Source organism: Callithrix jacchus, chromosome 7 (assembly GCF_049354715.1).
Source record: "Callithrix jacchus isolate 240 chromosome 7, calJac240_pri, whole genome shotgun sequence".
Taxonomy (NCBI): Eukaryota; Metazoa; Chordata; class Mammalia; order Primates; family Cebidae; genus Callithrix; species Callithrix jacchus.
This window is the reverse complement of record NC_133508.1, coordinates 15,756,505-15,771,318: the sequence shown is the minus strand read 5'-3', so window position 1 is coordinate 15,771,318 and position 14,814 is coordinate 15,756,505. Positions and strand designations below refer to the sequence as shown.

At 41.9% G+C, this 14,814-nt stretch overlaps 1 protein-coding gene across 5 annotated transcripts in view; it reads left to right on the top strand.

Annotated features, from left to right (window-relative positions):
- The window catches only part of CDNF (cerebral dopamine neurotrophic factor), a 210,694-nt gene that overhangs the window by 15,529 nt on the left and 180,351 nt on the right, over window positions 1-14,814 (top strand). The window contains exons 4-5 of one of the 5 annotated variants that reach the window (XM_035306829.3): window positions 2,525-2,669; window positions 4,185-4,304. The exons of 1 other annotated variant lie outside the window; for it this stretch is intronic. In XM_035306829.3, the coding sequence (XP_035162720.2) occupies window positions 2,525-2,669; window positions 4,185-4,194 (155 nt within the window). In that variant the 3' untranslated portion in view covers window positions 4,195-4,304. Of the gene's footprint in view, window positions 1-2,524; window positions 4,305-14,814 lie in introns of those variants that run through there. 3 more of the 5 variants (XR_013519543.1, XM_035306827.3, XM_078329523.1) reach the window with 3 other exon arrangements.

The following is a 14,814-nucleotide window of genomic DNA, read 5'->3' as shown; positions in this document are numbered from 1 at the left end:
CTCTAGAGCACAGAGTATAGCTGACCCTCCAAATAAAAAAGGCTTTTAACATCCAACTTTTAAATTAGAACAGAGTTACTGGAAAGTTTTCACAAATCATTTGACAAATAGTCTAATGTTTTTAATTGCTGTGATCTACTATGCAGAGGTGAAAAAGAGAAAGTACTTTTAAGAGAAGTCAAGCGGAGGCCGGGCGCGGTGGCTCACGCCTGTAATCCCAGCACTTTGGGAGGCCGAGGCGGGTGGATCATGAGAGATCGAGACCATCCTGGTCAACATGGTGAAACCCCGTCTCTACTAAATATACAAAAAATTAGCTGGGCATGGTGGTGCGTGCCTGTAATCCCAGCTACTCAGGAGGCTGAGGCAGGAGAATTGCCTGAACCCAGGAGGCGGAGGTTGCGGTGAGCCGAGATTGTGCCATTGCACTCCAGCCTGGGTAACAAGAGCGAAACTCCGTCTCAAAAAAAAAAAAAAAAAAAAAAAAGAGAAGTCAAGCTGAAAAAATTCTAGCTGTCATTAGTTGTTTCATAAATAAACTTAAATGTCGTATTCATGGGCAAAGTGAACACTGGACAAGCCGGGAGGGGTGAAAGACACTTTTTTGTTTTTTTGACAGAGTCGTGCTCTGTTGCCCAGGCTGGAGTGCAGTGGCATGATCGCTGCTCACTGCAACCTCAACTTTCTGCGTTCAATAGATTCTCCTACCTCAGCCTCCTGAGTTGCTGGGATTACAGATGTGTGGCATCATGCCCATCTAGACGTTTCTTTGGAAAGAAAAGTACACCTTTCTGATAGGAAAGTTATAATTATTGGTATATTACAGATGAGCTTAATTTTCTATTTTGGGCTTTTTTTTTTTTCTATTTTTTTTCAGCAGTTGAGAAGTAGCTGAGTTCCTGATATTTTCTACACATAATGTATAAACAGAGAAATTGTAGTCTTGCTAGAGCAGGTTAGATGTTGGTGATAAGTATCATTGGCAAGAATTTTAGGAGCCAGGTTGGCCGGCACCAAAGCACTAACATTGGGGAAGGGGGAATAACACAAAGGGCTATATATGCTGCCATAATCTAGCAAGCTAATCCCAGTAGGGGCCAGGCATCAGGTGAGTTTCAAAGCAGATAGCCAAAACAATTAAGGTTCAGCGAGAATATTCCTAATCTTATTCACGTTTGCATTTCTTTATGTTTTTGCGTAAAACGCCATAGTGCTGTGTCACATGTATGCTCATTTGCTTTGCCGAAGATACATCTTCCTGGAAAAAGTGAACCAGAACTTTCTGCTGGTTAATGACAGTCTATGGCTTTCAAGTTGGGCACAAACCAAGGCCATCCCAGAGGAACTGATTGCCTTTTGTTGCTTTCCTTCTTGTTACCTTAACAGCAGCAATTTGGATACAGTGCCATTTGTTTTAGGAATACTGATCTTGAGAATGCTCCAAACTGCAGTAAACACTGTGGAACCACATAGGCCCTTAGTTTTGAAGCAAGTATAATCTCTTGGAAAGAAAGTTAAATTAAAAACACAAATTATCCCCGATAGCTTTGTCTACACTTTTGTCCTTCATTACCTGTGCAGGATGGACTTGGAAACTAAAACTCTGATGCTTAAGTGTATGCATATAACCTATGCACATCTCCCCTCCCGTATACTGTAAATCTTCTCTAGATTACTTATAATACTTAATACAATGAAAATGGTGTTTGTATTAGCCTGTTCTCACATTGCTATAAAGAGCTACCTAAGACTGGGTAATTTATAAAGAACGGAGTTTTAATTGGCTCACAGCTCTGCAGGCTGTACAGGAAGCATGGCTGGAGAGCCTCAGGAAACTTACAATCATGGCAAAAGGCAAAGAGGAAGAGCCATGTCTTACATGACCACAGCAGGAGGAAGAGCATGTAAACAACCAGATCCCTTGATAACTTACTATCACGAGAGCAGCTAGGGGGAAGTTCAGCCTCGTGATCCAGTCACCTCCCACGAGGTTCCTCCTCCAACAGTGGGGATTACAATTAAATGTGAGATTTGGTAGGGGACACAAATCCAAACCATATCATTCATTGTAAATAGTTGTTATACTGTTTTTTTTGTCTTTTTTTTTTTTTTTTTTTTTTTTTGATAGAGTCTCCATCTGTCTCCTAGGCTAGAGTGCAGTGGTGTGATCTCAGCTCACTGCAACCACCATCTCCTGGGTTCCAGCAATTCTCCCACCTCAGCCTCCCAAAGTGCTGGGATTACAGGCGTGAGCCACCGTGCCTGGCCCTGTCTGTATTTTTTAATTGTTGTATTGTTATCTTTAATTTGTTCAGAATATTTTTAATCTACAGTGGGTTGAATCTGCCGATGCAGAACCCACAGATAGAGAGGGACGGTGCACCCAATTTCCCCTGGTTTCTGGGGAAATTGGATCTTAGGGTATCGCACCAAGATAAGCAAACTATATGCCTTTTGAAGTGATTCATAGGGATTTCGTTTTTGTTTTTGTTTTCTAATTGGCCTTTTCCTTTTTGTTATTTAGAAAAAAAATTGGACTTGGCATCAGTTGACCTGAGGAAGATGAGAGTGGCAGAGCTGAAACAGATCCTGCATAGCTGGGGGGAGGAGTGCAGGGCCTGTGCAGAAAAAACTGACTATGTGAATATGATCCAAGAGCTTGCCCCCAAGTATGCAGCAACACACCCCAAAGCAGAGCTCTGATTTCCAACCCCAGCACAGTTGTAACTTGTAATTAGAGAGAAAAATGGCTCTCTAGGATATGGACATATTGATTGAGGGTAACAGAGGAATGCATCGTATTTGGTCTCATGATTTTTGTGTTGGTATTAGTCCTCAGAATGTCGTTGAATTTTGTTATGTGGGTTTATGAGTAAATCTAATACTACTGATAACTTACATTTGCAGTGTACCAAAACCTGAAAATCCCTTTCTCATAAGTTTCTTGGAAGGACTTTGTCAGTTTTCGTTGCTTGTCTCCTAAAACTGGGAAAAGTGAACTACTGACAAATTGATGAAGTAAATGGATTCCAAGAAAGAAGAGGGCATTCAGAGACTCCTCTCTGGATGCAGTTTTAAAGCATATTGGACTACAACAAAAGACAAAGTTAGCTTATCTAATGCCCAACTTCAATCCCAAATAATAACTTTTACATAATCGAACATTTTTTTAAAAGTACATTTTCTATTTTCACTCTACATTGTAGCTCTTTTGGTATCTGAAGTTAATGTTTCCGATCCTGCTTGAAGAAAATAGAGAGATCAAGAACCTATATGAGTATAGCCAATGTTTGGCAATTGAATCAACATTTACATTGTTAATTGAACCAAGCTCAAGGTCTTTTTCATTCCTTACAGTCACATATCAGATACATTTTTGATAGAAGATTAAAGCATATTAAAAACACCCATAGGCAACTTGGAACTTTACCGTTCTTAAGGCTATTTTATCAGGTTTCAGTTGTAAAATCATTTCTGGTTCCATTTTCTGGCCACATAAGGGTAAGAAACCCACAGTAGAAGTGGCTGCCTCTGTGTAGTAGGTAGAGCCAGGGAATACTAGAAAAACATTTCCTTGGAACTTTCTGGTGTGATGGGAATGTCCTACATCTTGATGGGCATGGGGATTACATGGGTTAACAAGATTGTCATCTGGTAGAAAAATTAAGATCTGGGCATTTTATTGTATGTATATTATATCTTTAAAAACTACTGTAGAAAAATTATTTGAAAATTAACTAAAATTAATTAATTCAACACAGCTTGTTTGCCAGGCACAGTGGCTCACACCACTTTGGGAGGCCAAGGCAAAAGGATTGCTTGAGCCTGGGAGTTAGACATTGGCTCGAGCAACAGAATGAGATTCTGTCTCCACAAAAAATGTAAAACTAGCTGGGCGTGATAGTGTATACCTGTAGTCCCAGTTACTCGGGAGGCCAAGGTGGGAGGATTGCTTGAGCCCAGGAGGTGGAGTCTGCAATGAGCTATGATCCTGCCACTGCACTCCAGCCTGGGCAACAGAGGAAAACTCTACCAGAAATAAATAAAAAATCAAAAAAAGCCCATCTTGTTCATTCAAAGAATTGCATTTTCTGACTGGGGTTTTTTTTTTTCATGGAGTGGAGGAGAAATTTTCAGACTAATATATATATTGAAAGCATAATTTTCACTTTTAAATGTTGCAGAGGTAAATGAATTTTCAGCTGGGCAGTTGACATGCAACTGAACTTGTCGGAGTCAGTGGTTCCTGAGGAAATATATGTATGATGTAACTGAAAAGTGAGAATAAAAAAGCTTGGGTGTAATGAAGGGTCAAAGTGATTATTGTTTCTGAATTTTGGCAGTTTGATCATCATGTGTAAAGCATCTACTTTATTTTGAATTATATCTTCAAAAAGCCAAAGTTACTTTTTGGTTGTTTTTGTTTTTTGAGACAGATTCTCGCTCTGTTGCCCAGGCTGGTGTGCAGTGGCATAATCTCAGCTCACTGCAAACTCCACCTTCCGGGTTCAAGTGATTCTCCTGCCTCAGCCTCCCGAGTATCTCGGATTATAGGACGAACCACTATGCCTGGCTAATTTTTTTGTATTTTTAGTAGAGATGGGGTTTTGCCATGTTGGCCAGGATGAACTTGAACTCCTGCCCTCAAGTGATTCACCCGCCTCAGCCTCCCAAAATGCTGATATTACAGGCATGAGCCACCATGCCTGGCCTCTCCAAAGTTTTTTTAAAAAACTTCTTATAACCTTTATATTTGTTTTTATTTTTGCATTTTGAACAAACGTGTTGTTTGAAAATATTATGTTTGGTGTCCAACCTCAAAATCAGGTTGTATTTCTGTGTCTTTTATTCAGGATACAAACTGAGGTAATAGAAACAGTGCCCAGCCAGTCATTTATATCCATGGTGTTTAGTCTGTTTTTTGTTGTTGTTTTTTGAGATGGAGTCTTGCTCTGTCACCCAGGCTGGAGGGCAATGGCATGGTCTCAGCTCACTGCAACCTCCGCTTCCTGGGTTCAAGCGATTCTCCTGCCTCAGCCTCCCAAGTAGCTGGGATCACAGGTGTCCACCACGACGGCTAATTTTTATATTTTTAGTAGAGACAGGGTTTCACCATGTTGGCCAGGCTGGTCTCAAACTCCTGACCTCGAGATCCGCCCACCTTGGCCTCCCGAAGTCCTGGGATTACAGGCATGAGCCACTGCGCGCAGCCTAGCCTGTTTTTTTAAAGAGAATATACCTCAGTGCTTTTCAAATTGCGCATACAGCGTTTATCAAGCACAATTCACAATTGCAAAGATACGGAACCAACCTAAGTGCCCAACAGCTGGTAAGCAGATAAAGAAAACGCGGTCTGTATACAGCATGTACTACTACATAGCCATCAAAAAGAACAAAATTATATCTTTTGCAGCAACTTGGCTGGAACTGGAGGCCATTATTCTAAGTGAAGTAACTCAGGAATGAAAACTAAACCTGTACGTATAAACCAGTATGTTCTCACTGATAAGTGGGAGTTAAGCTACAGGGTAAGCAGACACAGAAAGAGTGATATAAGAAGAAGGGAGGGTGGGAGGAAGTCGAGCCAAAATCTCAAACTTCACCACTATACAATTCAGCCATGAAACCAAAAACCACTTGTACCACAAAAGCTATTGAAATAAAAAATAAAGAGCTGAAAAGTAAAAACAAATCAACCAACAAAAACCGTGCATACAGGCAGTCTTGTTTTTTTGTTTTTTTGAGACGGACTTTCGCTGTTGTTACCCAGACAGGAGTGCAATGGCACCATCTCGGCTCACCGCAACCTCCACCTTCTGGGTTCAAGCAATTCTCCTGCCTCAGCCTCCTGAGTAGCTGGAACTACAGGCACACGCCACCAGGCCCAGCTAATTTTTGCATTTTTAGTAGAGACCGGGTTTCACCTTGTTGATCAGGATGGTCTCGATCTCTTGACCTCGTGATCCACCTGCCTCGGCCCCCCAAAATGCTGGGATTATAGGCGTGAGCCACCACTCCTGGCTTCAGTCTTGTTAAAATATGGGTTCTGACTCAGTGGGTCTGGGTTGGGGCCTGAGATTCTGCAATTTGAATAAGCTATTAGGTGATATCCACACTGCCCTTCCAGGACCACACTTTGAGTAGCAAAGCCTTAGGTCAAGGATCCTGCAATTGATACATACTTTTTTCCCTTTGCCAGTGTCAACCTAAATAATAAACAGAAAGGCTCTCTAAAAAACGATGTTTATTTGGGAGTACAGCATTGTAATAGGAATATGCAAGCCTTAATAAACTAGGCATACTCAAGGTAGGTAAGGAAGACAAAGGTTTTTAAAGGTAAAAATGAGGACTGGTAAGGTGGCTCACCCCTGTAATCCCAGCATTTTGGGAGTTCGAGGCAGGCAGATCACTTGAGGTCAGGGGTTCAACATGGTGAAACCTTGCCTGGCCAACATGGTGAAACCCCATCTCTACTAAAAATACAAAAAAAATTAGCTGGCCGTGGTGATGCATGCCTGTAATCCTAGCTACTTGGGGAGGCTGAGGCAGGAGAATTGCTTGAACCAGGGAGACAGAGGTTGCAGTGAGCCGAGATCATGCCACTCCACTCCAGTCTGGCTGACAGAGCAAGACTTTGTCTCAAAAAACAGAAAACAAACAGCAACAAAAAAGAGGAGGATTACAGAACCATTTTGAAATAATGATCCTTGACCACAAAGATCGATCACAAGGGTGAAGCCAGTCTGAGTTTGGACAGATAGTTTCTAGGCTGATGCTCTTGTAGAAGAATTTTCTTGTGTGAAGTTGTGATGACTTTTGTGCAGGATTGATTTTCACAGTCCTTTGTGATTGTTTGTGTTATTAGACACATAAGCCTGAGAATCCTCTTTTCATGGCCTCCCCCAGCTCTATTTTCGGGGTTTTCTTGACATTGGTGACTCTGTTCTGATTCTCATGACTTTCACACCAGTCTTGATCAGTTATGTTTTTGATGGAGTTGAATGAAACAATAACAGCAGCAACGACAAAACGAAACAAAAAACTACAGGAGTTTATTCTTTCATGTAAAAGAAGTCCAGAAGAAGCCAGTCCAGGGTAAATATGGCAGCTTCATGAAGTTATTAGGGACTCGGCTTGACCTTTTTGCTTCCCATTCTAGTGGTGAGTTTCATTTCTAACCCATGAGCCTAGTTGGATGCTGGAATTTACTATTTCAGAAGGGAGAAGGCATGAAAGAACTTGCCTCTAACCTGACTCCACTTCTTCTTCTTTTTTTTTTTTTTTTGAGACGGAGTTTCGTTCTTGTTGCCTAGGCTAGAGTGCAATGGCACAATCTTGGCTCACTGCAACCTTTGCCTCCAGGGTTCAAGTGACTCTCGTGCCTCAGCCTCCTGATTACTTGGGATTATAGGCACCTGCAACCACACTGGGCTAAGTTTTTGTACTTTTGTAGAGACAGGGTTTCACCATATTGGCCAGGCTGATCTTGAAGTCCTGACCTCAGGTGATCCACCCACCTTGGCCTCCCAAAGTGCTGGGATTATAGGCATGAGCCACTGCGCCCGGCCCTGAGCCCACTTCTTTAAGGGAGACTGCCTCCCTCTACCTGCCTCTACTCCTACCCTCACGTCCCACTTAACACTCTGCTTATATGCCATTGACCAGAGCTTTTCTATTAAAAAGGTTTTTAAAAAAATATTTGTTTTTTGAGACGAAGTCTCCCTCTGCAACCCAGGCTGGAGTGCAGTGGCACAATCTTGGTTTACTGCAACCTCCACCTCCCAGGTTCGAGTGATTCTCCTGCCTCAGCCTCTCGAGTAACTGGGACTGTAGGCACGTGCCACCATGCCCAGCTAATTTTTTGTAGTTTTAGTAGAGACAGGATTTCACCATGTTGGCCAGACTAGGTCTTGAACTCCTGACCTCAAGTGATTCACCTGCCTCAAGTCTCCCAAAGTGCTGGGATTACAGGGGTGAACCACTGTGCCTAGCTGCCTGTGTCTTTGTGATAGAATGATTTATATTCCTTTGAGTATCTACCCAGTAATGGGATTGCTAGGTTAAGTCACTGACCAGAACTTAATCACATGTCCAACGTGGCTGCAAAGGAGTTCAGGAAATAACATCTTTTGGTTGAGTTTGTTGCTACCCAAATAAAATCAGATTTTTGTTGTTGTTGTTACTGAGGAAGAAGGAGGAAACTGTCTGTGGCCACGAACCATCTCTGCCACACAGCACAAATATTTCCTAACCCTGCCTCTCAGTGCTAATGCCCGGTTAGCATACCCTCAATAACTCTTGCCTCTCCTTGCTCTTTGCATCTTCCATAGATATAGGCAATTACGCATTTCCTTCTTTTTTGGTTTGATGAGAAGTACATACTGTTTTTCCATTTGAATTTTTAATCATTACTCCTCTCATTGTGCATGTGTTTGTGTGTATATGTATTTTTTATGTGTATTCCGCCCCCCCAATCCATTAAGTAATCAAGATTTAGGAGTCGGACATTCTGACAAAAGTGTCAAAACTCTAGGCTAAAAAACTTTCATCCAGCCCAGGTGTGGGGGCTCAATCCCAGCACTTTGGGAGGCTGAGGTGGAAGGACTGCTTGAGCCCAGGAGTTTAAGATCAGCCTGTGCAACATACTGAAACCCGGTCTCTACAAAAAATAAAAAATTACCTGGGAGTGAGTTGTGGTGCACACCTGCAGTCCCAGCTACTTGGGAGGCTGAAGTGGGAGGATCACTTGAGCCCAGGAGATCAAAGTGCAGTGAGCTGTCATCGCGCCACTGCACTCCAGCCTAGGCGACAGAGCGAGACCCCATTTCAAACAAAACAAAACCAAAGAACAAAAACCTTTCATCTAAACAGTGTTACCAGTAGAGGGTCTTCTGACTGCAAGGTGTCCAGGTTTTTGGCGTTTCGAATAAAGAATTGGACAAAACACACAACAACGTAAGGAAAGAATGAAGCAAAAAAAGCAGAGATTTATTGAAAATGGAAGTACACTTCACAGAGTGGGAACAGCCAGAGCAAGAGGCTTAAGAGGCCCAGTTACAGGATCTTCTGGGCTCCAAATACTCTAGAGGTTTTCCATTGGCCACTTGGTATATACCCCATGCAAATGAAGTAGTGGCCCACGATCAGCCTGATTGGTTGCAGAAAGCAACTAATCAGAGGCTGAAGTGAAGTTACAAAGTTACATTCCTATGGAAATGAAGACTGTCCTGCAAATCAGTTTGATTGGCTGTGGAAAGTAACCAATCAGAGGCTGAAGTGAAGTTACAAAGTTACACTGCTATGCAAATGTCTGGTTGGTTGTGGGAAGCAACCAATCAGGGGTACTTCCAATTTTTCATCTGCCACCCAGAAATGGGGTGGGGGGATGGGGGGTGGTTGCAGAAGGAGTAGCCTCTGGTCTTTTTGTTACTTAGGTTTGGAAAGTTGGGGTTTTCCTTTTGATTTAGTTCTAAGAAATCAGCATGAATTGGCCTTAGGTTGCCTGTCTCCAGACCCTATTCTCCTGTCTTAACAGTAGTAGTCTGGGACAGGCATTATTTCAGATCTAGTCTCAATTTCAAAAATTCCAAGCAGAAGACCCTTTACTTTGGCTCTTAAATAAACATGGCAGAGCAGATATAACATTTGGAGCACAATCTAAAACTTGTAGTTTTTCATTTGGGTGTGGATAATCTGTCATACACATTCCACCAAAAAATGTTTTAAATTTAGACCAAATTAGCTTGGCATATAGGACAAGAAAATATTAATGAGTGGATCCCTAAACAGGAGAGAATTTTATGATCCAAAGGCCCCATCTATGGGTTGGAATACCTCTTGATCGGTGTCATTTCTAAGCAGACAGATGTGCATTTTGATCTCGAGTCTCATCCAAAAGAAATGATTCTCAGGTAGCCATTCTTCCACTGTGTGTTTAAAGTAGAATAGCCAAAGGGAAATCTTCTTGGGTGCGCCATCATTATGAATTTAGAAACTTTTTGATTAGTCTCTATGGTTTATTTTAGTGTCTTCCCTTTTTGTTTTAATATGGAAATCTTAAGTTTGTAGTTTCAACAAGGGATTATACTTAAAATTGAAGTGCATGAAGTTATTTTTCCCTTGATAATAATTATTTTCTGGTAACACAAAACAAAGATCGACAGAAAAAGAAATGAGTAGCATGTATTATGTGCTAGCAGTTTGTTTTTGGTATGTTTTTCACTGGCATAAGTTTTAAGAATTGGGATTGAACAGGCAGACCTGGGGCTGAATTTCTAACATTCACCAGTGGGCTGTGTGAAATGGACAAACTAAAATTTTAAGTGTGGTAGTTGGCAGAGGTCAGGCAGTTCATTGTGAGTGAAATGGATCTGTTTGAAAGCACACATTTTGAATGTGGATGTTAACCTCCTGGCCCAGGGCTTTCAATCTGGGCTGTGTAGCAGAGTCACCTGGGGAATGTTCAAATGTCTCAAGGGCCAGGCTGCTCCCCAGACCAAGAACTTCCATTTGTGTGTGGTGGTCAAGAGGAGTGAGAGAGTCCAGGGGTCAGTGTTTTTTTTAAAGCTTCCCAGGTGATTTTAGTGTGAAGCCAAGTTTGAGAACCACAGTCCTGGTGGTGACTTGGTATATGAAGCTCAATCTCTGCAGTTTTGATCTCCCAAGGTTTGATGGTTGACCTTGCAAGTTACATACATGGTCTGGTAAGTGGTGCATCTTCTGTGAACATATACCTGCTTATTAAGTTACTGTTAATTGGCTCTCTCTGCTGAGTAGTGGATGGATTAACCCATATTTAGAACCAAAGAATGGCTGGGCAAATTGGCTCATGCCTGTAATCACAGCACTTTGGGAGGTCGAGGCAGGCAGATCACCTGAAGTCAGGAGTTTGAGACCAGTCTGGCCAACACAATGAAAACCCATCTCTACTAAAATACAAAAATTAGCCAGGTAAGGTGGTGGGCACCTATAATCCCAGCTATTTGGGAAGCTGAGGCAGAAGAATTGCTTGGACCTGGGCTGCAAAGATTGCTGTGAGCTGAAATTGTGCCACACTGCATTCCGGCCTGGGTGACAGAGCAAGATCCATCTCAAAAAAAACAAAAAGAAGAAAGAAAAAGAGTACATAAAGACAGAAGATGGGCCCACAATCCGATTACCATAATCCTTGGAGTTAGATGTTCTTGGACTTAATAGTTTTTTGTATTTCAGAAGGGGAGTATGGGGCATATACCCATATCACATACCCTCTCTCTCCCACCATGAGGCCGGGGCAACACCCTGCGACACCCTCCCGAGAATCCAGGTCAGGTTTTGTGGCCAGAAGAATTCGGGCCACTTATTTAGTTACATAAAAGAAGTTTTGATTTTCAGAGTTTTCTAGATTTCAGGATTTGAACGAGAGGTTGCGGTGACACCAGTCTGGGTGTAATCACTAATTGAGACTTTGGGCTCTTTTGCAAAACCTCTGCCTTCCATCATTCTATAGACTTGTAGAAGTCGGAAAACACCCGCAGCCTCAGGAACCAGGACTTGAGGTGCCTCACTTCTTTATTTGGGCCATTTCCCTTCCCGGAGCATGGAGCAGGGTAACATGACCTATGCGCCCGGGAAATGTGCTCGTCGTGTTGCTTCTTTCCCCACTCAGGCACGTCAGCTGTGGTTTTTCTTCTTCAGGTGGCGGGAGCTAAGAAGCTGAAATAAGCAGCTGCTTCTCTTTTCTGCCACCCCCACCCTCACGACTCGTTTCTCACCAGACTGGAAAAAACGTCCTTGTTCAGACTTTGCAAACAATTGTCTGCTAAGTTTCTCTACCTGCAGTGTTTACATCGACTGTAGAAGCCGTTGTTTACAGGGCTCTAGCCTTGTTTCCTTTTGAATCTTTTAAGACCTATTTTGGAAAGAACGGATCAGATGTTGGCTCCTTAGTGGCGGAGCAGCTATAAATACATTCTGAGGGACCTTGGGCTGAACAGTTTCTAGTAGGCGGTGAACTTGCTTACCTGCTATATAGTATCTTTTTTTTTTTTTTTTTTTTTTAAGAATGTGTGTGTGTATCCCAGGAATTCACATGTTCCCCTCACTTCTAAACACTTCCCCTGTCAGCTAAATATTTACTTATAAATGTCCATTCTTCTTCAATCCTAAGTTAATAGGAGTTTCCTTGTTGCTTACAGAAAGGAATGCAGACTTTATTCCTTGCCAGATACTTATATGCTTTTGCCTCTCCAGAAAGTTTGTAGTGTCACAGCACCTTGACCTTGGGCAATGAGTACTCAAAATTCTGGTTCAGACACAGACTTTGAACATGAGCTCTGTAGTCTGCTTTCTCTAACAGTTAGTTGGTGATTTTTTTTTTTTTTTTTTGAGACAGGGTCTCACTCTGCTGGAGTGCAAAAGTGAGATCTTGGCTCACTGCAGCCTCTGCCTCGCAGGTTCAAGTGATTCTCTTGCCTCAACCTCTCAATTAGCTGCGATTATAGGCACGTATCACCATGCCCAGATAATTTTTATATTTTTAGTAGAGACAGAGTTTCTTATGTTGGCCAGCCTGGTCTTGAACTCCTGACCTCAAGTAATCTGCCTGCCTTGATCTCCCAAAGTGCTGGGATTACAGGTGTGAGCCACTGTGTCCTGTTCCTAAAGGTTCATTCTACTGGAAAATATTATTACTGTAATATTATCCTGAATATACACAGATAGAAGGAGAAATAATGAGGCGAAGAGAGAGCACTGAATTAGAATTTGAATCCTAGGTTGACTGTGGGTAGTTGTGCTGAGTGAGGTGAAGAGTTGTTCAAAAATCACTTTGAACAAAAATCAAAATCAAAAATCACTTACTGGATACTTACCAGGTGTTTCATCTTAGAATGCAGTTATTGATGTCTACCTAATAGGGTCATTGAGAGGATTAAATGGAAAAGTACAAGTAACATATGTAACAGAGTACCTAGCATGGGGCAGACGCCTCAGTAATATGAGCTGAATCTGAATGGTGCTTTTCTTTCAAAGACTTCATTGATTCTCACAGCATTCTACGTGAAGGCAAAGATGAGTATTGGCTCATTTCATAGCTGACGAAGTGAGGCAGAGGTGACATTCAGTAATATGCCCACCGAGGCCAGGAAATGAATTCAGGTATCCTGACTTGAATTTTTGTAACTTTAAGACTGAGAAATTCAGGATAACACTTGGATGATTTGGAGGCTAGGACTTTAAAGTGATTGCTCTTCGGGAAGCAGACATTGTCACACTTCGAGCCTTTGAGTTCTTAAAGGGATTGCAAGAAACAGTTAAATAAAAATGACCTAACGCAATTGGAATTAAATACATAGTAAATATAGTATAAGTTAACACCACAATGAAATATTACCTTACCCCAGCCAGAATGGCCATTACCAAAAAGTCAAAAAACAATATATGTTGGTATGTATGTGGTGAAAAGGGAGCACTTAGACACTGTGGTGGAAATGTAAATTAGCAAAACTCCATGGAAGTTTTTGTATGGGGATTTCTCACAGCACTGAAAGTGGATCTGCCATTCAATCCAGCAATTCCACTACACCCAAAGGAAAAGAAGTCGTTATGTTTTTCACCCGTGCACTCGGATGTTTATCACAGAACAATTAACAATTGCAAAGATACAGAATCAACCTGAGTGCCCACCAACTGATGAGTGAATAAATAAAATGATATATGTATGTGTGTGTGTGTGTGTGTGTGTGTGACACACACATTGGAATGTGACTGCAGCCATAAAAAAAGAACAAAATAATGTATTTTGCAGCAACCTGGAGGGAATCAGAGGCCATTAGTCTCGGTGAAGTAACTCAGCAAGGAAAAACCAAATACCGCATGTTCTCATTTATAAGTGGGAGATGGGTGGAATCGAGGGGCATACAGAGTGGTATTGGAGACTCGGAGGGAGAAGGGTGAGAGAGGGATACAAAAATTACTTATTGGATACTTACCAGGCACACTAAAAGCCCAGACTTCACCACTATCCAATTCACCCATGTAACCCAAAGCCACTTGTAACCCTAAAAATATTAAATAAATAAGTAGTGAACATGACGTGTTCTGGAATGGCAGCTGTGATCAGTGAAGGACCGTCTCATTTATTTGGGGTGACTCAGTAATTCTTAGCACCCTTTAATTTTTCACATCTCCATGATGTTATTACATCATGTGAGATCCAGGACAATTTAGGTCAACTGTTGTGTCCAGCAACAGAAAGAGTAATGAATGTCTTCAGGGACCTTTTAATTACAGCCACATAAACCAGTTCTCTGGAAACACCTGAGGCATTGACTCATCGGCCTATGTCTCTGGACTTCTTATTAAAACTCTTGCAACTTGGTAACCTAAAGTAAAGCGTTTTGTGAGTTGCGCTTTTTTTTTTTTTTTTTTAATTGAGACAGAGTTTCACTTTTGTCGCCCAGGCTGGAATGCAATGGCACAATCTTGACTCATTGCAACCTCTGCCCCCTGGGTTCAAGTGATTCTCCTGTCTCAGCCTCCTGAGTAGCTGGGATTATAGGCATCTACCACCAACCCAGCTAATTTTTGTATTTTTAGTAGAGATGGGGTTTCACCATGTTGGCCAGGCTGGTCTCAAACTCCTGACCTCAGGTGATCTGTCCACCTTGGCCTCCCTAAGTGCTGAGATTACAGGTGTGAGCCACTGTGCCCAGCTGGGCTTTAATTTTTTGTTTTTTAACTAGTTTTACTGTTAGTCATTTTCCTATATACATTTTTTCCTATTAGGGAAAAATACAATACATTAGAATGTGATACTCTATTCTATTTTTAAGA